Source organism: Papaver somniferum, chromosome 7 (genome assembly GCF_003573695.1).
Source record: "Papaver somniferum cultivar HN1 chromosome 7, ASM357369v1, whole genome shotgun sequence".
Classification (NCBI taxonomy): Eukaryota; Viridiplantae; Streptophyta; class Magnoliopsida; order Ranunculales; family Papaveraceae; genus Papaver; species Papaver somniferum.
Window position 1 is genome coordinate 174,019,968 of NC_039364.1, and position 25,193 is coordinate 174,045,160.

The 25,193-nt window shown below is 36.4% G+C and overlaps 1 protein-coding gene across 1 annotated transcript in view; it reads left to right on the top strand.

The window, feature by feature from the left end:
* Nucleotides 1-22,782, top strand: part of LOC113295554 — a 64,187-nt gene extending 41,405 nt beyond the window's left edge. The window contains exon 6 of the mRNA XM_026543885.1: nt 22,331-22,782. Within this exon, the coding sequence (XP_026399670.1) occupies nt 22,331-22,782 (452 nt within the window). The remainder of the gene's footprint in view (nt 1-22,330) is intronic.
* Nucleotides 22,783-25,193: the final 2,411 nt, after the last annotated feature.

Here is a 25,193-nt window from a genome sequence, read left to right on the forward strand (position 1 = left end):
GAATCATCTTTGTTTCAATTCTGTCTTGTGTAGTTACATAAGATCTCATAGCAATTGAACAACTCTTTAACTAGTTCATTTGAGTCAATTGAACTAGTTATGGTGAAGAAGAACAAGGTTAATATGAAATGCTCATATGGTTAACCTTTTGGGTTACTATGTTGAACCAACATAAACGTACACGTTTGGGAATGGTTTTCACGAACCCAGTAAACGTCTACCCTAGTGTGTGTGACAAGCTAAGTTTGCGATCTAACGGTTCAGAAATATTAGCTTGAATCTAAATCAGGTTTTCATCTAACGGTGAATAAGGATTGATTTGTAACTAAGGAAAAACCCTAATTTGAAGGCTATATAAAGGAGACATCTAGCATTGTGCAAAACTAATCCCCACACGTATGTGTGCTACTAGTGTTCCCGCTAGAGTCAATCTCCATTAACCTTTGATTTTCTTCTCTAAAATCAGGTTAACGACTTAAAGACTTCATTGGGATTGTGAAGCCAGACCGATACTACTTTATCGTAGTTGTGTGATCTGATCTTGCATCTTCTATCGTACGAGTACAATCGATTGATTGGCTTGAGATCGTGAGAGTTCTCCGATATGCAAGATAAAGAAGTCACAAACATCTTCGTCTCACTATTTGTGATTTCTCCACAATCCTCTTGTGTAGTCAGGAAGGATTGTATGGAGGTGATTGATTAATCTAGGTTGTTCTTCGGGAATATAAGACCGGATTATCAATTGGTTTCTGTTCACCTTTATTTTATATCAAAATACGGAACAAAACCTAGGGTTTATCTGTGGGAGACAGATTTATCCTTTTATAGACTTTTCTGTGTGAGACAGATCTGTTTATTATCAAGTCTGTGATTTTGTGTTGTAGCAACTCTTGTTTGTGGGTGAGATTAGCTAAGGGAATCAAGTGCGCAGTATCCTGCTGGGATCAGAGGCGTAGGAGTACAACTGTACCTTGGATCGATGGGAGAATGATTGGGATTCAACTATAGTCCAATCCGAAGTTAGTTTGCAGTAGGCTAGTGTCTGTAGCGGATTAATACAGTGTGTATTCAATCTGGACTAGGTCCCATGGTTTTTCTGCATTTGCGGTTTCCTCGTTAACAAAATTTCTGGTGTCTGTGTTATTTCTTTTCCGCATTATATTTTATATAAATGAAATAATACAGGTTGTGTGTTCGTGATCATCAATTGGAAATCCAACCTTTGGTTGTTGATTGATATTGATTGATCCTTGGACATTGGTCTTTGGTACCGTCCAAGTATTCCTTGTATTTGATAAAGACTCGCTATTGTTTTTAGCTTGAGTAAAAATCAAATCAAGAGCGAGATATTAACTCCTTGAGATACTTTTATCTAGATTGAGTCTGACTGTCTAGTTGATTCTTTAAAAAAGTATTTCGGAGTTAGTCCATACAGATTGCTGAGCGAAATATTGGGTGGTGTTGTTAGACCCCCGCTTTTTCAGGAGACATCAATCAACTCACTGGTCTTGCCCGGCTCGACTTCAACAATCTTGTCCCTCCCTTCCATTGTGCACAAAAATTCAATAAAATCTTCTGACCTTATGGAACTTAATATTTATAAGGTATTCCAAAAACCTTAGGAACCATGGAGTTCATGTGGGTCCGGAACGTGTGCTTGCGGTCAAAACACATGTGACGCCAGGGAAGAGAAAGAAGCAAAGAGATACAAGAGAGTGTTGTCAAGTGGCAAGCAATAGGTGAAGGGATGAAGAAAAAAACTTTAAGAAACAACTTAATACACTCCTGCTAGTTTTCTCAAGATGAGCATCTTGAGAACAAAGAGCATCCCTCTTTGTTAAAAGAAGGATGCAACCTTATGCAGTCATGGTGTACTAAGATGAGCATCTTGCTCATCAATATTCACTCCTCCTCTTCCTTTATCAAGGGTATTTAAAAAGACATTACTAGTCATAGCTGAAGGAGTTTTATCAAGAAAAAGGTTAGAAGTACCCGAGTCAACTGTTTTCCATGTTTTCTTGATGCTCCGTTTGAGTCTTTTACACTGATTTTTAGATCTGAGACTCGATTGTTGATATGTAAGAAGTATGGAGCGGAAGTTTTGGATTTGCAGCTTTCTTCAGGGCGAGATGAGGAACTCAACTTTTCTTTCTTTCTCCTATGCCTTTTTGTTCTTGCAGGGTCAGTCACTCTTTCGCCACTCTTCCTTCTTCCATTGTAGGCATTTTTTGTTTTGAACATACAATTAAGAAAGGACTTATCACAGTGCTTTCCTTGAGTGTTTAAAATTCCTTTTCCAACTATGTGTGAAACCGTTTTCATGACTTCTTTAGACATCCAAGTAAGAATGTTGTGAAGCTTTTCATTCCTCAACCGATAACGACATCTTTGCTCAGAATGTCCTTTATTTTCGCAGTAATAGCAGTTAAAGGAATTATTTTTAACCGTTCTCTTTTGATAAGATTTAGAAGGAGTAGAATTCTTGTTTTTGGGACCATTGCAAGCTGCCAAAGTTTTTTCACCTGGAGAATCATCACTATCTTTAACAAAGTTGATTTTACTAGTTTTTGGAGCGTCTATTCCTTTATAGCCCAGACCACGTGTATCACGGTGTTCTTTACATGCTCCAAGCATAGAAGACAATTTTGTAGAGCTAGAATTGAATCTACTCAGATTCTCTTCCAGTGATTTTACTTTGTTAAGAGCAGCTACAAGCTCAGTCTCCAAGGATTTTTCTTTGGTGAGAAGACTGCGCTCTTTGTCGCAATGATTTTGTTGAGAGTCATATCTTGCTTCAGTTTCTTCAAGTATTTCTTTCAACATGAAGAGATTTCAAAAAACATTATCACATTCAGATTTTTTTGTGCGTACATCTTCTTCACGATCTTTAACGATAGATTGTAAGAGTTTATATCCACCATCCTATCCTTTAAAGAGTTTACTCAGCATTTTGTTTTCTTGACAAAGAGGACCCATGTATTTACTCAAGAAGTTTGTTTACTTCTTTTCTTTCAAGGCATGATCAAACAACTTGATATATTGAGAGACTTCCTCATCAACGCTTTGTCCTTCTTCTGAATCACTATCATCAGAAAGATCATCCGACTGTTCCTCAAGAGATTTTTTCCAGTCGAAAGTAGATTCAGTCAGTGGACAAGTCTTCGAGTTTTTCTCAGAAGTTTCAACTCTTTAAGACTCACGTGAGTAGCTCTGAACTGGTGTTGCGTTATCAGAGATGTACTTATCGTCCATAGAGTCAGATCGCTACAAACACAGACTTGTAAGGTCTTAAACGTGTTTGCCTGTTCTGATACCAATTGAAAAAGCGGGGGTCTAACAACACCACCCAATATTTCGCTTAGCAATGTGTATGGAAAAACTCGAATATACTTTTAAGAGAATCAACAAGACTCAATCAATTAGAAGTATATCAACGAGTTTATATCTCTCTCTTGATTTGATTTCCTCAAACAGAAACTGCGAGTACTAACAAGGAATAACTTGGATGGTACCAAAGACCAATATCCAAGTGTCAATCAATATCAATCAACAACCGTTAGGTCGGATTCTCCAATTAATTAATCTAACGCACAACCTGTATTATTTCAATTATAAAGATAAAACAATATAATGCGGAAATTGAAATAGCACAAACACCAGAAATTTTGTTAACGAGGAAACCGCAAATGAAGAAAAACCCCGGGACCTAGTCCAGATTGAACACACACTGTATTAATCCGCTACAAACACTTGCCTACTCCAAGGTAACTTCGGACTGGACTGTAGTTGAACCCCAATCAGTCTCCCACTGATCCAAGGTACAGTTGTACTCCCTACTTCTCTGATCTCAGCAGGATACTGCGTACTTGATTTCCTTAGCTGATCTCACCCACAACTAAGAGTTTCTACGACCCAAAATCGCAGGCTTTGACAATAAACAAATCTTTCTCACACATACAAGTCTATCAAAGGATCAATCTGTCTCCCACAGAAAACCCTAAAGTTTTTGTTCCGTCTTTTGATAATAATCAAGGTGAACAAGAACCAATTGATAATCCGGTCTTATATTCCCGAAGAACAGCCTAGATTAATCAATCACCTCACAACAATCTTAATCATACGGTAGCGAAACAAGATGTTGTGGAATCACAAACAATGAAACGAAGATATTTGTAATTACTTTTTATATCTTGCCTATCGGAGATATCAAATCTCAGTCCAATCAATCTGATTGTACTCGTACGATAGAAGATGCAAGATCATATCACACAACTACGATAAAAGTAGTATAGGTCTGGCTTCACAATCCCAATGAAGTCTTTAAGTCGTTAACCTGGTTTTAGAAGAAGAAAGCCAAAGGTTAAAGGAGAATCGACTCTAGTACGCAAACTAGCATCATACGTAAGGTGTGGGGATTAGTTTTGCATAATACTAGATGTCTCCTTTATATAGTCTTTCAAATCAGGGTTTTGCCTTGGTAACAAAGCAATCAATATTCACCGTTAGATGAAAACCTGATTTAGATTCAACCTAATATTTCTCAACCGTTAGATCGAAAACTTAGCTTGTTATACACAAATGAACTGCACGCTTCTAGGTTTGTTAACCGTTCCCAAACGTGTACGTTGTTGGTTCAACAATAGTAAACCAAAAGGTTAGCCATATGATCATTTCATATCAACCATGTCCTTTTTCACCATAACTAGTTCAAATGACTCAAATGAACTAATTAGAGAGTTGTTCAATTGCAAGTAAATCTTATGTAACTACACAAGACACAATTGAAGCAAAGATGATTTGATTCACTTGAATCGGTTCATGAACTTTTATAGCCACGGTTTGCAAACTGCATTCCTTAGTCTTTTTAAAGTTTAAGTTCAGAAATCATCTTCAGATATATAACCTTCTTAAGTTCGCACACTAGGTTCGCGGATTTAAGCAACCGACAGAGTTTACAAACTCCAGCAGAAAATCTCGGTAAGAGACCTTCCGCCGGTTTGCGGACTGGGTTCGCGGACTGGTACTCACATAAATAGTTTGTCAACTCCAGCAGAATTTCTCGGGATGAGAAGTTCGGCAGTTCGCAGACTGAGTTCGCGGACTTGGCAACAAGCCATTCTTCCGGTTTCTCTTGATCAACAAAGTTCGTAAACTTTGTTTCAAGGAATAGGAATTATACATAAATGTGTTTCCACAATAATGCTTATGTCCGTCATTGGTTATGTAATCTAAACTCTCATTTCAATCATTGAAACATTCTTAAAGGACGTTATATAGTTGTTACACCATTTCTTGTCAAAGCAATTTTCAAGATGATTGAAACATATCATGACTTTCGTCACTAGGTAAAGATAAACTTGGTCGAAGCGAAAAGCTTACCAACACATATTTAGATATATAGATAGGCGAGGTATACTCGGCTCGAAATACCAAATGTGTATAATCTAAGTCTATATATATAGCATACGACTTTTTGTCTCAAGAAGTAGGAGATAGAGTAGATAGAATTTTGAGTGACAGGTAAGTTCAAGTCTTCACATACCTTTTTGTCGAGAAGTTCCACCGGTTCCTTGAGTAGTTCTTCTACTTGTATGATGAATCGCCATGAAGTCCTTGAGCTCAACAACACTTTTTATCCTAGTCCGAGACTTGGCTATAATAGACTAGAAATCAAGACTTATAGTTTTGATCACTAACATTGACAAACATGCTTGAGATAGCAACGCATGCGAGTTCGACCGAGCAATGCTCTAACAACTAGTAAGTCTTCGAATAAGAATTATGTTTTCTTGTTTTTGTTAGAAGAATAACTAGAGTTTGGAATAGCCATTATTGTGATTACACATAGCTATGTCCAACGTTTTCATCTTCATGTTTTAAATTCTAAATTTGTTTGGAAGATGATTTTTGCAGTATTAATCTTTATGGTTTTATATATTGCAATATTGTTATGGGATATGTGTGTTTGCGTCCGTGAACTATGATTGTCCCATACCTTGTCAAAAGTAAAGTCTTTCGTATGTTGATATGCATGTATTGATAAAAGAATGAATAGACTTTTGACAAATACAAAAGTTAAGCCTATTATGTCAATTATTGATGGAAGATAGGTTAAAATCTTTTGTTTGCAAGGATTATGTCTATTGAATATCGTTATGCAAATAGTGATGAAAAATAGAATGAATCCTTGTGTATTCCGCAGTATTGATCTTCCCTGATCCATATTTTATGTATTACTGTGAGGCTCCGTAAAGTGTCTTATGTTGAGCACTAAACGACCAAGTTGATTATTTTTATGATTAGCTTAGTTGTTGTTCCGCGATATACTTTATGTCGAGCATATTCAACTAAATTAATCATCTTGTTTGGTTATTTAGTTGTTGCTCCGTAAGTTTTCTTATGATGAGCATGATCAATTCAATTGATTACTTTTGTGATTAGTTTCGTTGTGTATTCCGATTAGATTAATTATGGGTTCTCTTGTGATTAATCTAATTGTATATTTTTTGAGTCTCCATAAATTCACTTATGTTGAGCATTTTCGATCGAATTAATCATGGGTTCTCTTGTGGTTAATTTAACTGAGTCTTTTGGATTCAAATTCATACTTGTATGGGATATGTTATGTCCAAAGAAATCCCTATTTTCTATCGAAATTAAGGTCGCTCTTGTTGTTCCTTTGGGAATGACATTTTATGGGGGAGAGTTCTTAATTGAACTTGTGCTTAATTGCCAAATCTTTGTGGGGAGTGCGGCTGTGGAATATTATAGGGGTTATCTTGTATCTTTATAAACTCCTTGATGAATGCATTTAGCCTCGGCTATATGATTGCATCTAAATAAGATGATATGTGTTTTTTTCTTTTGGTCATGAAATGTCTCTTTCGGAAATTTCATTAGGATCCCGTTCTTGTACCTTTGCCAATTTTATTGACAAAAAGGGGGAGAATTAATATGTAGTTCACACTACAAATGCATATGGTTTTCAGATCATTATGTAAGGGGGAGTGGTTTCCATGTGAGATGGAGTATTGACTAAGGGGGAGTGATACATATCACCATAGTATTGTTGTTGAAGTTGTGATATAATAAAACTTTGACGATGTGTAATGATACTGTGACACTGTATAACAATGATTGAGAACTCTTGTTTTCTCATTGTTATAGCTACGAATTTTCAACAACGATGATGCTGAACTTACAACCTTTGGGATCATTGGAGTACTTGGAAGTGACGAAGATTTCGAGTAATGTTGAAGATTAGACACGTGGAATAGGAGCTACAAAATTTAATTCATCTATTTTTTCTATTCCATATGTATTGATAGTTTTGTCACTAAAATTGACAAAGGGGGAGATTGTTAGAGCATTGATCGGTCGAACTCGCATGCGTTGCTATCTCAAGCATGTTTTTCAATGTTAGTGATCAAAACTATAAGTCTTGATTTCTAGTCTACTATAGCTAAGGTCTCGGACTAGGATAGAAAGTGTAGTTGAGCTCAAGAACTCCATGGAAATCATCATACAAGACGAAGGACTACTCAAGGAACCAGTGGATCTTCATCGACTAAAAGGTATGTGGAGACTTGAACTTATCTATCACTCAAAAGTCTATTTATCTCATATCTTAAGACAAAAGTCGTTTTGCTATATAGACTTAGATTATACACATTTACTATTTCGAGCCGAGTTTATCTCGCCTATCTATTTCTCGAAATATGTATTGGTAAGCTTTCGCTTTAGCCAAGTTCATCTTTACCTAGTGACGAAAGTCATGACAAGTTTCAATCACTTTGAAAATTGCTTACTTTGACGAAAAATAGTTTGTGAATAACAACTATAGAATATCAACGTCCTCTAAGAATGTTTCAATGATTGAAATGAGAGTTTAGATTATATAACCATTGGAGGATATAAGAATTGTTGTGGAAACACATATATGTATAAGTCCTTATTCCTTGAACCGAAGTTTGCGAACTTTGTTGATCAAGAGAACCGACATGGTGGCGTGAGACAAGTCCGCGAACTGGCGGAAATTCTCGTCCCGAGATATTCTGTTGGAGTTTGTGAACTCCGTCCGGGAACTTAAGTCCGCGAACCCAGTCCACGAACTTGAGTAGGTTATATCTAAAATCGATGTTTGTGAACTTATTCTTATATAAACTAAGGAATGAAAATTACAAACCGTGGCTATATAGTTCATGAACCGATTCGAGTGAATCAAATCGTTTTTGCTTCAATTGTGTCTTATGTAGTTACATAATATTTCCTTTCAATTTAATAACTCTCTAACTAGTTCATTTGAGTCACTTGAACTAGTTATGGTGAAGAAGAATATGGTTGATATGAAAGTGATCATATGGCCAACCATTTGGTTGACTATTGTTGAACCAACAAATGTACAAGTTTGGGTACGGTTACAAAAACCTAGAAACGTGCATTTCATTTGTGTGTAACAAGCTAGTTTTCGATCTAACGGTTGAAATATATTATATTGAATCTAATCAGGTTTTCATCTAACGGTGAATATTGAATGCTTTGTTACCAAGCTAACATTGATTGCAAACCCTGATTTGAAATACTATATAAGGGAGAACTCTAGCAACTGGGAAACCTAATCCCCACACCTTATGTGTGATACTAGTTATGCTAAGCTAGAGTCGATTCTACTTTAACCTTTGGTTTCTTCTTCTAAACCAGGTTAACGACTTAAAGACTTCATTGGGATTATGAAGCCAGACTGATACTACTTTCTTGTAGTTTTGTGATCTGATCTTGTTGTTTCTAACGTACGAGTACAATTGTAATAATTGGCTTGAGATTGATATCTTCGATAGGCAAGATATAAAAGAAATCACAAACACTTCGCCTCATCGTTTGTGATTCCGAAATATCTTTTTTCGTTGTATCGATTAAGATTATTGTGAGGTGATTGATAATACTAGGTTGTTCTTAGGTAATATAAGTCCGGTTTATCAATTGGTTCCTGTTCACCTTGATTTATCAAAAGACGAAACAAAACTCATAGGTATATTCGTGGGAGACGAATTTATCTATTACCGTAGACTTTTCTGTGTAATACAGATTTGTTTATTAAAGTATTCGAATTTGGGTCGTATCAACTCTTAGATGTGGGTGAGATCAGCTAAGGGAATCAAGTACGTAGCATCCTACTGGGATCAGAGGCATATGAGAATAACTGTACCTTGGATCAGTGTGAGATTGATTAGGGTTCAACTACAGTCCAGACCGAAGTTAATTTGGAGTAGGCTAGTGTCTGTAGTGGATTAATACAGTGTGTATTCAATCTGGACTAGGTCCCGGGGTTTTTCTGCATTTGCGGTTTCCTCGTTAACAAAATTCTGGTGTCTGTGTTTGTAGATGGTGGATTTTTGACAAGGGAAAAATCGTAAAACCATAATTATGCATACTCCGTATCCGGCAATTGGATGAGTATTGAGACTCATGTCTCTCAATAAAGCGTCAAAGCTCATGCCATAAAATCTCTGACTGAGAAGGCTGTCTCTCAGAGTATCTGTAAATGTGTAGTCTCCCAGCTGAGGCCACGACACATCTGATGAATACTGAGCAATTTCAGTAATTATTTTTATATATAATCGAAAGATTGGAAGGCTCCTAGACAGCATGCTGGTAGTATAACGCGACAACGTCTTCATGGTGCAACCAGGTTTTCCCTGACTATATAGGAGAAATATGATACTCCAGCAAGTTCATATTGCTCAACTCTCAGATAATTAATGCTCCTAGATAGGAAGCCCTGCTAGTATAGAGCTATCGGTTAATTATCTCTAATCGCCTGAATATCCAGCAATATTTTCGTTATATTTCGTCATTTCAAATCGTGGTTCTTCCCAGCAGAATTCCACGGGTAAGTGATAAATATTCAAAGAAACCGGCATCTGAGCATCGAATAAGCCCTGACTAAAATGGTGCAAGTGTACTTAGCAATAATGCACAGACCAGCATTTGAATGCGCAAACGAGCATTTCAAAAATACGAATGAACGATGAACCTGTGCAAAATATGAAAGGAAAAATAATAATAATAATAAAATATTAGCAAAGGCGCCAGGGACTGGGCTCACCAGCCGGCCGGTCATGCCGTGACCAGTCTCACGCCCAATTTTATATTTTATCATATTTTATTATTTTTCCCTGATCTCATGAAAATTCTCTCGTTCGAGCAAATCTCCTTCGATTCAAGGAATTTATTTAATCTCATGATATTTCTTTATGTCAAGAAAATAGTAAAATTAAGGAAAGGTGTCACGGGACCGAGCACCAGCCGGCCGGCCATGCCCTAGCCGTGGCCGGTCCCACACCTCACGTCCCCATTATTTTATTATTTCTCTCAATCCATGAAAATTCCCTGATTTCATGAATTTTCCCTGCATCTTATGTATTTTTCCTAGTTTCAGCAAAACCCTGGATTCTGCATATTTTCTCAAAATGTTGCTCAAACGCGCATCGGAAAATATTGAAACTCTCAGGACTGAGACGCGGGCACTATGGTGACACGGGCAAATCCCCTTGACCGACCAAGGATGACCCTAAGGATTGCAAACATCCGGTCCCACACCTTTTAATGATTTTAACCTTATTTGCTCAATGGCTCATATTAGGTTCAAACACTTTCCAAACAATTGGGGGTTTGCTCAAACGACCATCAATTGGTCCCACGGCCACCAAGAGCCGGTCCCATGACCTCTTGGTCGGTCCCTCATCTTTTCATGGCTAGGTTTTATTATTTGTCTCTCACACGAGCATTATTTTAATAAATGATTAAATCAACATTTAATCATTCTTTCACCAACTGGTCCTCAAGAGACTTTGGTATTTTGCTCATTCGAGCATCTGGGCGTTACATGGTGGAGTCATCATCCCATGTAGCTGGTCCCTACTTCACTCAGCGATTGATTTTGAATAAATCATCATTTCATTAAAATTAGAGTTTTTGAATCCAGGGCTCTGCAAAAAGATGATTCTGAGCAGATTAAAAACTGATAATGTTATGTTGATTCCATGATCAACATTTTTATTTATTATACTCGACCCATCAGGAGTATCTTAAATTAATATTTTATTTAGTCCTGCTACCAACAATTCATCAAATGAGCAGTATTCGCTGAAACCGGCAATATTTGCTCGAATTAGCAATATTTGCTCGAACCAGCAATATTTGCTCAGATTCAAGAATATTGGTTCAACTATCAATGTTCAACAATTTAGCAACACAGTTTGTTCGTCTTTGGTAATCAACATAATAATACCTCGTCTCAGCAGACATATTTAATTCATGAATTTTAGAACATTTGCAAATCATGTTCAACTCAGCGATACATGGACTCATCGTTCCATAAAGTCATCAACTGACTCCACAATCACGAGATATCAATCGTGTCACATGGGGGGACATTAACTAGGGTTTTGGTTTGGAGGTCTACGACACGTGTGTTCACCCACGATGAGAATGTGAGCAAGTCGTGCAATCAGTTGGAAGAGTCAGCAAAGTAGTGGGTGGAAAATTAACCAAGTCTCCGCACGATGAGCAACTGGTTTTAACACGATTTCCCACTTCCCCACTCTCTGATTCCAGAAACTGTCACACTTTATGGGATCATGGTGTTTTTAATTTAGTAATATAAAAAGACCTCTGAATCATGATTGAAAGGACAAGATTCGAACACTCGAACATTCGTCTAAACAAGCAATTTCTCGGGAAGTTCATACAGACAATCTTTCGTCTACACGAACTCATCGCCTGAGCAATCACTCTCATTTGAGTAAAATTAAATCATTCAGCGCGTTCTTACGCTGAATTCAAAACACACCTACAATCTCAGATCACCATTGATCCCACACACTTCTCAGCTTCCCTCCTACAGATCAACCCATCCTCTCTTATGACCGAATTGACTCTGGAACGACCATTGTTCTTGGTTTAGGACGGAGTCCTACAGATTGATCTCTCGAACTTAAATCACTCCCTTCTTGCAGTGCATCTGTGTAAGGTTCAACATTTCGCTCGGTTCAAGGAGTCTCCACAAGGACGTCTCTTCAATTTTGTAAAAACCAGCAAATTGTTTTTCCCCATCTACAGATTGGCGACCACAGTGGGAGATTAATCTCTCGGTTGCAATCTCACAATTTCACAAGATGGCTGGTCTTTGGTCTGGGTTAGTTACAGGTTCCAACACAAACGACGCTAGCACTAGAAACAACAACAATGAGGATATCCCGGAAACAATTCCGGCCTCTAACACTGACGGTGATGATGTTACTCCTCCTCACGCTAACACGGAAGGTCGTCCTCTGTTCGGCCGACACCCTGAGGAAGTCAGAGGAAACCCACCACCTACCATTGCATGATCCCGGTCTACAGAGATTTACTGTAAAATCTTCGTTTTCAGACTTTCTAAGAGCTTCACGAAGATGCGAAGAGATCGGCGAATACTGCACCTGCTCTGTTGGAAAGAGCAAAATCTACAAAGACTGAAGAATCACGAGACACTCGAGGAAGCAGACGTGTGATCAACAAGAAGTACAACCTGCAGCCTTCCACAAATGATGTTGCAGAAGGGAGCAAACGCAAGGCCGAACCTCCAAGTAAGCATACCTCAGCTCCTCCAAAGACACAAAATAAGGACAAACCAGAGGCACAGGCCCCTGGCCAACTTACAGAGACTCCTGATCAAGAGGCACCTGACTTTCCTCTCCCCATTGGAGAAGTGCTCGAACTACTGGATGCCTGGATCCAAGATGGTGCAATCAAATTGCCATATGTCAGAAGAACCAACTCAGGAGGACATGGAAAATCCTCGTTACTGTCGCTTCCACAGGTTTGTCAATCACCCAACAAGTAGCTGCAAATTTTTTAAACGCATATTCAGGGAAAAGGTTGAGTCAGGAGAACTTAATCTGGGGGCTGAAGGAGTACACAAAGATCCCCTCCCAGTCAGAACTTTCTCCATCTCTGAAGAACCAGTCAAGGAAGCAGTCCAGTCATTGATAGAGCATGTCTGCGATTACTCTATCTGTCAAAGGCGCAAAGGGGAGACATGTTCACGGCTTTGAACTACATAGTATCTGGAAAACGCCTGCTGATTTCAGAAGTACCTCCTGAACCTTCAGCCACTGACAAAGAAATGTATGACCGGGGACTGCTCACCACTGTGCATATTAAAGGAAACAAATTCAAGAGAGCATTTGTTGATGACGGCACTGCCGTCAACATCATTCCTTTAAAAACTCTCAGAGCCGCTGGCATTACTCGACAAGAGGCTACTCATGATCCCATGGCAATCAGAGATCACGAAGGGGTTTCCAGAGACGTGTATGGCTATATCATCCTCAAAGTCAAAAAAAATTTGGTCTGTATTGAGACCAAGTTTTACATAATCCGAGAAGACCCAGGATATGACATGATCCTTGGACGAGCTTGGATTCACGCTTGAAAGAGGGATCCAACGCCTTCAACACGTCCTGTTGTTGAAGCGGGATCTGACTCAGAAAAAATGGAGGATACTTCCCCGTTTGAGCATCTGGAGGAAGTTAAAGCCTTGACAAAACTCACACAGAAACCTGGAGAGAGTGCCCATTCTTTCGTCAAGAGGTTCCGTACTCAGGCAAGTCTTATTCCTCTTCATGCGCCAATAATACCAATGTTGAAATATATTACTCTGGTCCGGGGACTTCTCCCTACTAACAACTTAGCGGTTACCAAAAGCTACGAATGGATAGTTTCACCTCAGCAATATTACACCAAATGGTTACGCCCAGAGCCTCTCCAAATTGATCATTCTACCAAGAGGATTATTGCTGAAGATATGGCTAAGCATGACCGAAAGTATGCTGAATACTCCCCTCTGCGTGAGTGTCCATATCTACCACAGCCATGGAAAGCAGAAAATATTCAAGGCGCGAACTACTAAACCGAAAAAATTCGAGGAAGGAGATTTGGTTCTCAAGGCGACTAAACGTGATCTCTATTCTGCAAGGAGCTCCAATTGGGAGGGACCATTTATGGTTTCTAAATCCATAACCGGGGGATATTACAAATTGATCAACACAGATGTCAGAACCCTGCCAGTAATTCACGAGAATTGGCATAAAGCATTTGGCTGAAATTATTGGGCATTCGAGGTACTGGACGTTTGAGCACTCATGACGTCCGGATTTGGCATTTAGGATTTTCTTTCATTGTATTTCAATTCCTCCAAAAAGTTTGCAATACTTGCAATCAGTATTTGAATTCAGCAATTTATTAAAATTCAATTCATATTTCTTAAAAGAAAATCTCTATCAAATCCAAAAGAAAATCCTCAATCATCTACCAATCCAAAACCAGCTAATACCAAAACCCAAATAAAAACCTCAAATCTCTCACAAGTTCAGAAATTCAAGAGATTATGAAAAGGAAATCAAAGAAAATCAACAAAAAAGGATTTTTGCTCCTCTGCATCCTTCAAGACCTGCAAAGCCGCCTTCTCCTTGTTCAGCTCTTCAGTCAGCCTGGCAATCTTGTCTTCTTTCTCCATCACAGCATCATTGGGAAAGGGTATGTTGTTCTCACATGAGTCCTTCATAGCGTTCATTTTCTTACGAAGCCACTTTACATTGAAGCCAAGTCTTTATGACTTCTCCAAGTTAAACTCCCAGTCATAGAGTACATCTGGAGTCACAGTATTTCTGGCCCTAGTGCATATATCTTTTACAACACGTAAGATAAAACTTACTTGCATTTTTAAAGCATAAGCACGTCCAGGATTCCTGTCAACAATTATGTGGCCAAATTTCTTCCATATTTTCTCGTACAAGCCTGCATATCCAATGGGAACGCTGAACCCACCAACTAGTTAATGATACGGGAGTGATGCATTAAATGGAGGATCAAAATCAACTCCTGCACTTGGATATTCATGCACCACTATACGTTTCTCAGTTACTAGGGCAGCTTCTACAATCAGGACAACAGTTTCTTCAGTATTCTCTACTGGTGTCTCGGTTTCTTCTATCACTGAACCAGCAATAATCGGGTATCCATAACTTCAGTGACAACCTTCTCATGTCCCTGAAGTTCAGGGATGGTTGTATCTTCATCAATCACTCCAGGGCAGCTCGAGTTATCCTTATTGGTTTCAGTTTCCTCAACTTCGGTATTTGACACCTAATACGAAGATTACATGAGGTTAGAGCAATCTAAACATGAAACCAAATGATATCATAAAATAAAATATACAAGAAGTATAACATCATCAAGGTTCATCATTATACACTCAAGGCACGAGCAAATAGCATTAAAGTCATGAAAATACGTTTTGCGGCAAGCTCGTCTGAAGAGACTGTACTTTTCCATGTACTAAATGACTAACTGGGAGCAATCTACAAGGAATCTGAGAATGAGTTATATAAAATTCTCTTCGTATGGATGTCCACTACCACATATAAAAATTTCACGACAATCCGATGAACGAGCAAGGAGATGTACTCAAAACATTGAGCAACATACCGTCTGAAAAAATTCTGAAAGTCTCCTGGAAGTTTACTGTTTCGCCCTTTTCAGGCCCTAAACGTGCCCAAAACTTAAAAAGCTTCTTGGATAAAGCTTGGAAATTTTCCGGGCTTAAAGATGCATATCTAGATCATGAAAATACGACTCCAGATGAAGGTCTTACGGTGTTTTTGCTAAAAACCTGGGTTCTGAATTTTCTGACGACGAATTTCGACAAAGTTTTTCGTATATGCACATGGATTCTCATTCATTCATTCACAAATAAACAATTTAATACTTCTATGAAGAGTTTACAAGATATGTGCTTACTTGGGGAGTCTTCGAAGAGTTCAAAGAGTTGGGGTTGTCCGTGTCAACATCAAGAGGCTCATTGCTTTCATTCGGTTCCGAGCCTTTGGAATTTCCTCCATCTCTATTCTCAGAGGATGACCGAGTATCAGCACTCTCCACCTCCATGGCGACATCCTCCTGGACACATTCTCAAACAATTATCATTTTACATATGAAGCATTATATTTGGCCATGAGGAAGAGTACTTACATCATTTTCTTCTTCAACGCTCGAATCATAAATTGTCTGACCAGCAGTAGAGAATTGAAGACCATCAATACTAGACGGAGCAAAATTCTGTAACCAAATAACAAATATTGGTTTTACGATCCTAGTAATACGGATAGAAGATGTCACGGCGGAAAAGGTGTCGACAACTCACCAAAGAAACAACCGGGAACTTTATGGTGTTAGGCAGCAACTTACAATTCTTGTTCCTACCTTCTCCACCATGAATGACTGTTTCAGCTTCTGAGAAATTCACTTCAAGACGAGGTCTCACAGCACGACCGTCCTGCAAAATAAATTGAGGTGATAATCAAAGGAAATTATTTCAATTTTACGAAGAACGTGCAAAAGATATATACTGGTGAACATCCTGGAGATGTCTTTCGCTTATCGCCGCCGGAGATGTGTTTCAATCTGGGTCGAGAAGCAATCATATCAGCGGAAGGAGTCTCTTTCACCAGAGGTTGACTAAACCTTACGAAATTATGTAAGCGTCCAAATTGCTGGTTCCAGAAATCTATATAACCTGGAGTTACATACGTAACTCGGTCAGCACAAGGGAACCAATAAGAGCTTCCTTCGACATGTGTACGGTCTAAACAAGTCGTAATCTGTTCCACCGACGGTTTTCTCCTACGAAAAGTTGGAACGCACTGATCCATACCCATCTGACGGGCTGCTCTGTCAATGTTGTATTCTTCCACCGAAAAGTCTCCATATGTTGCTGTTATTAAATAACCTGGAATGCAGCTCAACATGAAGGATCTTTCACCATCGCTCAAGTCCGCACCAGATTTCAAAGCCATGCTTTCTCCATAATTGAAAGTTGTCAATTGGGAAACATGAGGAGGAATCAGCACCCAGGGACGGAAGTTAAACTCAGACTCATAGTCTACAACATCAATGAAACGCGTCCTGGATTGAGGCTGTTTTGTTGACCGGCGCATAATACTAGCGTTATCCTTCTCTGGGAAATTACGTCGAGAATCAGCAGCATTCAACCCTTGCAAGATACTACGGGGAAGAAGATCAACTTTGAATGTTCTCTAAAAAGCCTTGAAAACTCTAAAAACCCAAAAATATCTAAAGAGCTCTGAAAAACTCTAAATAGCTTTGAAAAATCTTTTAAGTTAATTATATTTCGTAGCACTAGTATCTACTAGCCAGGGGGATTCGTTAAAGCCAACTGAAAGTAACTTAATTCTTTATAAAGAATGATACTAACAAAATTCCCTACAATAATGAAGATTATCTTTGAATGTTTCCTAAAAACCCTAAAGAGCCCTGAAAGAGCTCTGAGAAACTCTAAAAAGCTCAGGAAGACTCCAAAAATCTTTGAAAAGCTTAAATTTAACTATACTCCATTGCACCGTGATCTACAAGCTAGGAGATTCGTTATAGAATGATAATCACAAATCTCTACAATAGTGAAGATCATCTTTGAATGTTCTCTAAAAAGCCTTGAAAACTCTAAAAACCCTGAAAACTCTAAAAACCCCAAAAATATCTAAAGAGCTCTGAAAAACTCTAAAAAGCTTTGAAAAAGCTTTAAGTTAATTATATTACGTAGCACTAGTATCTACTAGCCAGGGGATTCGTTAAAGCCAACTGAAAGTAACTTAATTCTTTATAAAGAATGATGCTAACAAAATTCCCTACAATAATGTAGATTATCATTGAATGTTTCCTAAAAACCCTAAAGATCCCTGAAAGAGCTCTGAGAAACTCTAAAAAGCTCAGGAAGACTCCAAAAAGCATTGAAACGGTTAAATTTAATTATACTCTGTAGCACCGTGATCTACAAGCTAGGAGATTCGTTATAGAATGATAATAACTTTGAATGTTCTCTAAAAAGCCTTGAAAACTCTAAAAAACCCTGAAAACTCTAAAAAGCCCAAAAATATCTAAAGAGCTCTGAGAAACTCTTAAAAGCTTTGAAAAAGCTTTAATTAATTATATTTCATAGCACTAGTATCTACTAGCCATGGGATTCGTTAAAGCCAACTGAAAGTAACTTAATTCTGTATAAAGAATGATACTAACAAAATTCCCTCACAATAATGAAGATTATCTTTGAATGTTTCCTAAAAACCCTAAAGAGCCCTGAAAGAGCTCTGAGAAACTCTAAAAAGCTCAGGAAGACTCCAAAAAGCTTTGGAAACCTTAAATTTAAATATACTCCATTGCACCGTGATCTACAAGCTAGGAGATTCGTTATACAATGATAATCACAAATCTCTACAATAGTGAAGATCAACTTTGAATGTTCTCTAAAAAGCCTTGAAAACTCTAAAAAACCCTGAAAACTCTAAAAAGCCCAAAAATATCTAAAGAGCTCTGAAAAACTCTAAAAAGCTTTGAAAAAGCTTTAAGTTAATTATATTTCGTAGCACTAGTATCTACTAGCCAGGGGATTCGTTAAAGCCAACTGAAAGTAACTTAATTCTTTATAAAGAATGATACTAACAAAATTCCCTACAATAATGAAGATTATCTTTGAATATTTCCTAAAAACCGTAAAGAGCCCTGAAAGAGCTCTTAGAAACTCTAAAAAGCTCAGGAAGACTCCAACAAGCTTTAAAAATCTTAAATTTAATTATACTCCGTAGCACCGTGATCTACAAGCTAGGAGAATCGTAATAGAATGATAAAAACAAATCTATACAATAGTGAAGATCAACTTTGAATGTTCTCTAAAAGCCTTGAAAACTCTAAAAAACCCTGAAAACTCTAAAAAGCCCAAAAATATCTAAAGAACTCTGAAAAGCTCTAAAAAGCTTTGAAAAAGCTTAAAGTTAATTATATTTCGTAGCACTAGTATCTACTAGCCATGGAATTCGTTAAAGACAACTGAAAGTAACTGATTTCTTTATAAAGAATGATGCTAAAAAAATTCCCTACAATAATGAAGATTATCTTTGAATGTTTCCTAAAAACCCTAAAGAGCCATGAAAGAGCTCTGAGAAACTCTAAAAAGCTCAGGAAGACTCCAAAAAGCTTTGAAAAGCTTAAATTTAATTATACTCCGTAGCACCATGATCTACAAGCTAGGAGATTCGTTATAGAATGATAGTAACAAATCTCTACAATAGTGAAGATCAACTTTTAATGTTCTCTAAAAAGCCTTGAAAACTCTAAAAACCCAAAAATATCTAAAGAGCTCTGAAAAACTCTAAAAAGCTTTGAAAAAGCTTTAAGTTAATTATATTTCGTAGCACTAGTATCTACTAGCCAGGGGATTCGTTAAAGCCAACTGAAAGTAACTTAATTCCTTATAAAGAATGATACTAACAAAATTCCCTACAATAATGAAGATTATCTTTGAATGTTTCCTAAAAACCCTAAAGAGCCCTGAAAGAGCTCTGAGAAACTCTAAAAAGCTCAGGAAGACTCCAAAAAGCTTTGAAAAGCTTAAATTTAATTATACTCCATTGCACCGTGATCTACAAGCTAGGAGATTCGTTATAGAATGATAATCACAAATCTCTACAATAGTGAAGATTATCTTTGAATGTTCTCTAAAAAGCCTTGAAAACTCTAAAAACCCTGAAAACTCTAAAAAGCCCAAAAATATCTAAAGAGCTCTGAAAAACTCTAAAAAGCTTTGAAAAAGCTTTAAGTTAATTATATATCGTAGCACTAGTATCTACTAGCCAGGGGATTCGTTAAAGCCAACTGAAAGTAACTTAATTCTTTATAAAGAATGATGCTAACAAAATTCCCTACAATAATGTAGATTATCTTTGAATGTTTCCTAAAAACCCTAAAGATCCCTGAAAGAGCTCTGAGAAACTCTAAAAAGCTCAGGAAGACTCCAAAAAGCATTGAAACGCTTAAATTTAATTATACTCTGTAGCACCGTGATCTACAAGCTAGGAGATTCGTTATAGAATGATAATAAAAAATCTCTTCAATAGTGAACATCAACTTTGAATGTTCTCTAAAAAGCCTTGAAAGCTCTAAAAAACCCTGAAAACTCTAAAAAGCCCAAAAATATCTAAAGAGCTCTTAGAAACTCTTAAAAGCTTTGAAAAAGCTTTAATTAATTATATTTCGTAGCACTAGTATCTACTAGCCATGGGATTCATTAAAGCCAACTGAAAGTAACTTAATTCTTTCTAAAGAATGATACTAACAAAATTCCCTACAGTAATGAAGATTATCTTTGAATGTTTCCTAAAAACCCTATAGAGCCCTGAAAGAGCTCTGAGAAACTCTAAAAAGCTCAGGAAGACTCCAAAAAACTTTGAAAAGCTTAAATTTAATTATACTCCATTGCACCGTGATCTACAAGCTAGGAGATTCGTTATACAATGATAATCACAAATCTCTACAATAGTGAAGATCAACTTTGAATGTTCTCTAAAAAGCCTTGAAAACTCTAAAAAACCCTGAAAACTCAAAAAAGCCCAAAAATATCTAAAGAGCTCTGAAAAACTCTAAAAAGCTTTGAAAAATCTTTAAGTTAATTATATTTCGTAGCACTAGTATCTACTAGCCAGGGGATTCGTTAAAGCCAACTGAAAGTAACTTAATTCTTTATAAAGAATGATACTAACAAAATTCCCTACAATAATGAAGATTATCTTTGAATGTTTCCTAAAAACCCTAAAGAGCCCTGAAAGAGCTCTGAGAAACTCTAAAAAGCTCAGGAAGACTCCAAAAATCTTTGAAAAGCTTAAATTTAACTATACTCCATTGCACCGTGATCTACAAGCTAGAGATTCGTTATAGAATGATAATCACAAATCTCTACAATAGTGAAGATCATCTTTGAATGTTCTCTAAAAAGCCTTGAAAACTCTAAAAACCCTGAAAACTCTAAAAACCCCAAAAATATCTAAAGAGCTCTGAAAAACTCTAAAAAGCTTTGAAAAAGCTTTAAGTTAATTATATTACGTAGCACTAGTATCTACTAGCCAGGGGATTCGTTAAAGCCAACTGAAAGTAACTTAATTCTTTATAAAGAATGATGCTAACAAAATTCCCTACAATAATGAAGATTATCTTTGAATATTTCCTAAAAACCGTAAAGAGCCCTGAAAGAGCTCTTACAAACTCTAAAAAGCTCAGGAAGACTCCAACAAGCTTTAAAAAGCTTAAATTTAATTATACTCCGTAGCACCGTGATCTACAAGCTAGGAGAATCGTAATAGAATGATAAAAACAAATCTATACAATAGTGAAGATCAACTTTGAATGTTCTCTAAAAGCCTTGAAAACTCTAAAAAAACCCTGAAAACTCTAAAAAGCCCAAAAATATCTAAAGAACTCTGAAAAACTCTAAAAAGCTTTGAAAAAGCTTAAAGTTAATTATATTTCGTAGCACTAGTATCTACTAGCCAGGGAATTCGTTAAAGCCAACTGAAAGTAACTTATTTCTTTATAAAGAATGATAATAACAAAATTCCCTACAATAATGAAGATTATCTTTGAATTTTTCCTAAAAACCCTAAAGAGCCATGAAAGAGCTCTGAGAAACTCTAAAAAGCTCAGGAAGACTCCAAAAAGCTTTGAAAAGCTTAAATTTAATTATACTCCGTGAAAGTTAGCGATCTGTTAGTTGATGGGAGTTGGACGGTTAATGGCATTCATAGACAAAGGCTCGAAGCTGCTGGCATTGATATTAATAACTTACCAAAGCCGATAGAAGGAAGAGGCATCAGAATTTGGAAGCCGGGGTAAAAAGGAAATTTCTCAGTGAAATCTGCAAGGAATATCATCAGACCAAGAATTGGATCTTTCGAAGGTGCAAATATTCTTTGTAGGAAGTGTATCCATCCTACGCTAGCTGCACAGAATTGGAAGATTTTGAGGGGGATTGTGTGACACAGGATAAGGTACGCTCTCGTTTTAAAATCGAAATGCCTACTATATGTGTGATGTGTTGTGCTGCTGAAGAGTCGCTGGATCACATACTTTGGAGCTGCAATTTTTCCGTGAAATCTTGGACGTGGTTAGATGAAGTTTTTGGGTTGATGCCGCATCCTAATCTGGTCACGGCTTACAAGGAAGCAAAGAACAGAAGTAGAATGGTTCAAGACGTTTGGTTGCTTTCTATCTTGGTGAACAAAGCTGAATTGTGGTATACTAGAAACAAGAAAGTTTTTGAAGATAAAAATCCAAATTGGCCGCTGTTTTTCAAGAGAGTGCTGAATCAAATTCAGGAGTATTCGTTGCGTTTGAAGGGAAACATGAAGAACTGTTGTGAAGATGTGCGAGTTCTGGATTATTTTAGATTTCATCATAGAAATTTATGATGTTGTTGAATGTTTTTGGGAACCACCGGATGTGGGAGAACTTCTACTTTGTTGTGACGGCGCAGCTAAAGGTAATCCAGGCAATGCGGGAGCTGGTGTGGTCGCAAGGGATGCTAGTTGTACTGTGCTAGGAGCAATTTCGATTGGGCTTGGCGTTACAACAAACTACTTAGCTGAGATTTATGGAATCATCATTGGGCTGGAGTGGGAGACTAAATGGAGGATACTGAGAGTTAAAATTAGAACAGATTCAAAGGCAGCCCGAATTGGTTTCACAAGTAATGCTTTAACATGGTTTTCTAGAGATCGTTGGAGGGAAATACAAACCAAGTATGATTTTATTCATTTTGATCACACTTTTAGAGAGGAAAATTTTGCTGCAGACAACATGGCGAAAAGGGTTGCAATCAAGCTAATGAAGTTGGCATAAAATATGTGGGTCGTCCTTATTTTCTTACCAATATTGAATTTGCAAATGTATCTTATTTTCGTTTTAAATAGTTTGTAAGTTTTTAGGGTTGCTGTTAATAACAATGCCAGTGTATCCACTATAGATGTGACATGACATCATCCTTGCTGTCATGTTTTCCATCATGTCTTACAGCCCGTAATGACTCCAAAGTTCTTATAACACTCAAAAGAAAACAAAAGATACATAATTCACACGAAAACTCGCAAAGAAAGCATAAACAATAGATAAATATTAAGGCGTTTACAACACCTATCATAGAACTAATCCAAATCCTAACAAATTTCATCTATCTTGTATCAAATAGAAAGACAAAGCCAACACAAAAAGAAAGAGTTCATAAAAATGTTGAATTTTATATACGTTAACTCAAAAAAGTCTACACACTTCGTTATATATCTGAAATTAATTTCTGAAACTAAATTTTAAACTAGATAAACTCATCTTTAACAGGAAAAGTTTGAAAAATGTATTGTAATCACAAATAATATGTTCTAAGGAATTACGTCTAGTAAAAATTGCATTTCTATGTACGTTGATTCAAGAAAATACGAAGGAAGTCAAATTTCACAATAGAAAAAGGATGAAAGACCATCCAGAACTAATCCAAATTCTAACAAATTTCATCTATTTGAATCAAATTTAAAGACAAAGCCAATACAAAAATAAAGAGTTCATAAAAATATTGAATTTTTTATACGTTAACTCAAAAAAGTCTACACACTTCGTTATAAGTCGAAAGTTAATTTTTGAGACTAAATTGTAAACTAGATAAAATCATCTTTAACATAAAAAGTTTGAAAATGTATTGTAATCACAAATAATATGTTCTAAGGCATTACGTCTAGTAAAAATTGCATCTCTATGTACGTTGATTCAAGAAAATATGAAGGAAATAAAATTTCACAATAGAAGAAGGATGAAATACCATGCATAACTAATCCAAATCCTAACAAATTTCATCTATCTTGAATCAAATAGAAAGACAGAGCCAACACAAAAAGAAAGAGTTCATAAAAATGTTGAATTTTATATACGTTAACTCAAAAAAGGCTACACCCTTCGTTATAAGTCTGAAATTGAATTTTGAAACTAAATTCTAAACTAGATAAACTCATCTTTAACAGAAAAAGTTTGAAAAATATATTGTAATCACAAATAATATGTTCTAAAGCATTACGTCTAGTAAAAATTGTATTTCTATGTACATTGATTCAAGAAAATATTAAGGGAGGCAAATTTCACAGTAGAAGAAGGATGAAAGACCACGCATAACTAATCCAAATCCTAACAAATTTCATCAATCTTGAATCAAATAGAAAGACAGATCCAATACAAAAATAAAGAGTTCATAAAAATGTTGAATTTTATATATGTTAACTCAAAAAAGGCTACACACTTCGTTATAAGTCGGAAGTTGATTTTTGAGACTAAATTGTACCTAGATAAACTCATCTTTAACAGAAAAAGTTTGAAAAATGTATTGTAATTACAAATAATATGTTCTAAAGCATTACGTCTAGTAAAAATTGCATTTCTATGTACGTTGATTCAAGAAAATATTAAGGAACGCAAATTTCACAATAGAAAAAGGATGAAAGACCATGTAGAACTAATCCAAATCCTAACAAATTTCATCTATCTTGAATCAAATAAAAAGACAAAGCCAACAAAAAAAGAAAGAGTTCATAAAAATTTTGAATTTCATAAACGTTAACTCAAAAAAGTTTACACACTTTGTTATAAGTCGGAAATTGATTTCTGAGACTAAATCGTAAACTAGATAAACTCATCTTTAACAAAAAAAGTTTGAAAAATGTATTGTAATCACAAATAATATGTTCTAAAGCATTACGTCTAGTAAAAATTGCATTTCTATGTACGTTGATTCAAGAAAATATTAAGGAAAGCGAATTTCACAATAGAAGAAGGATGAAAGACCATGTAGAACTAATCCAAATCCTAACAAATTTCATCTATCTTGAATCAAATAGAAAGACAAAGCCAACAAAAAAAGAAAGAGTTCATAAAAAATTTGAATTTTATAAACGTTAACTCAAAAAAGTTTACACACTTCGTTATAAGTCGAAAATTTATTTCTGAGACTAAATCGTAAACTAGATAAACTCATCTTTAACAGAAAAAGTTTGAAAAATGTATTGTAATCACAAATAATATGTTCTAAAGCATTACGTCTAGTAAAAATTGCATTTCTATGTACGTTGATTCAAGAAAATATTAAGGAAGGCAAATTTCACAGTAGAAGAAGGATGAAATACCATGTAGAACTAATCCAAATCCAAACAAACTTCATCTATCTTGTATCAAATAGAAAGACAAAGCCAACACAAAAAGAAAGAGTTCATAAAAAT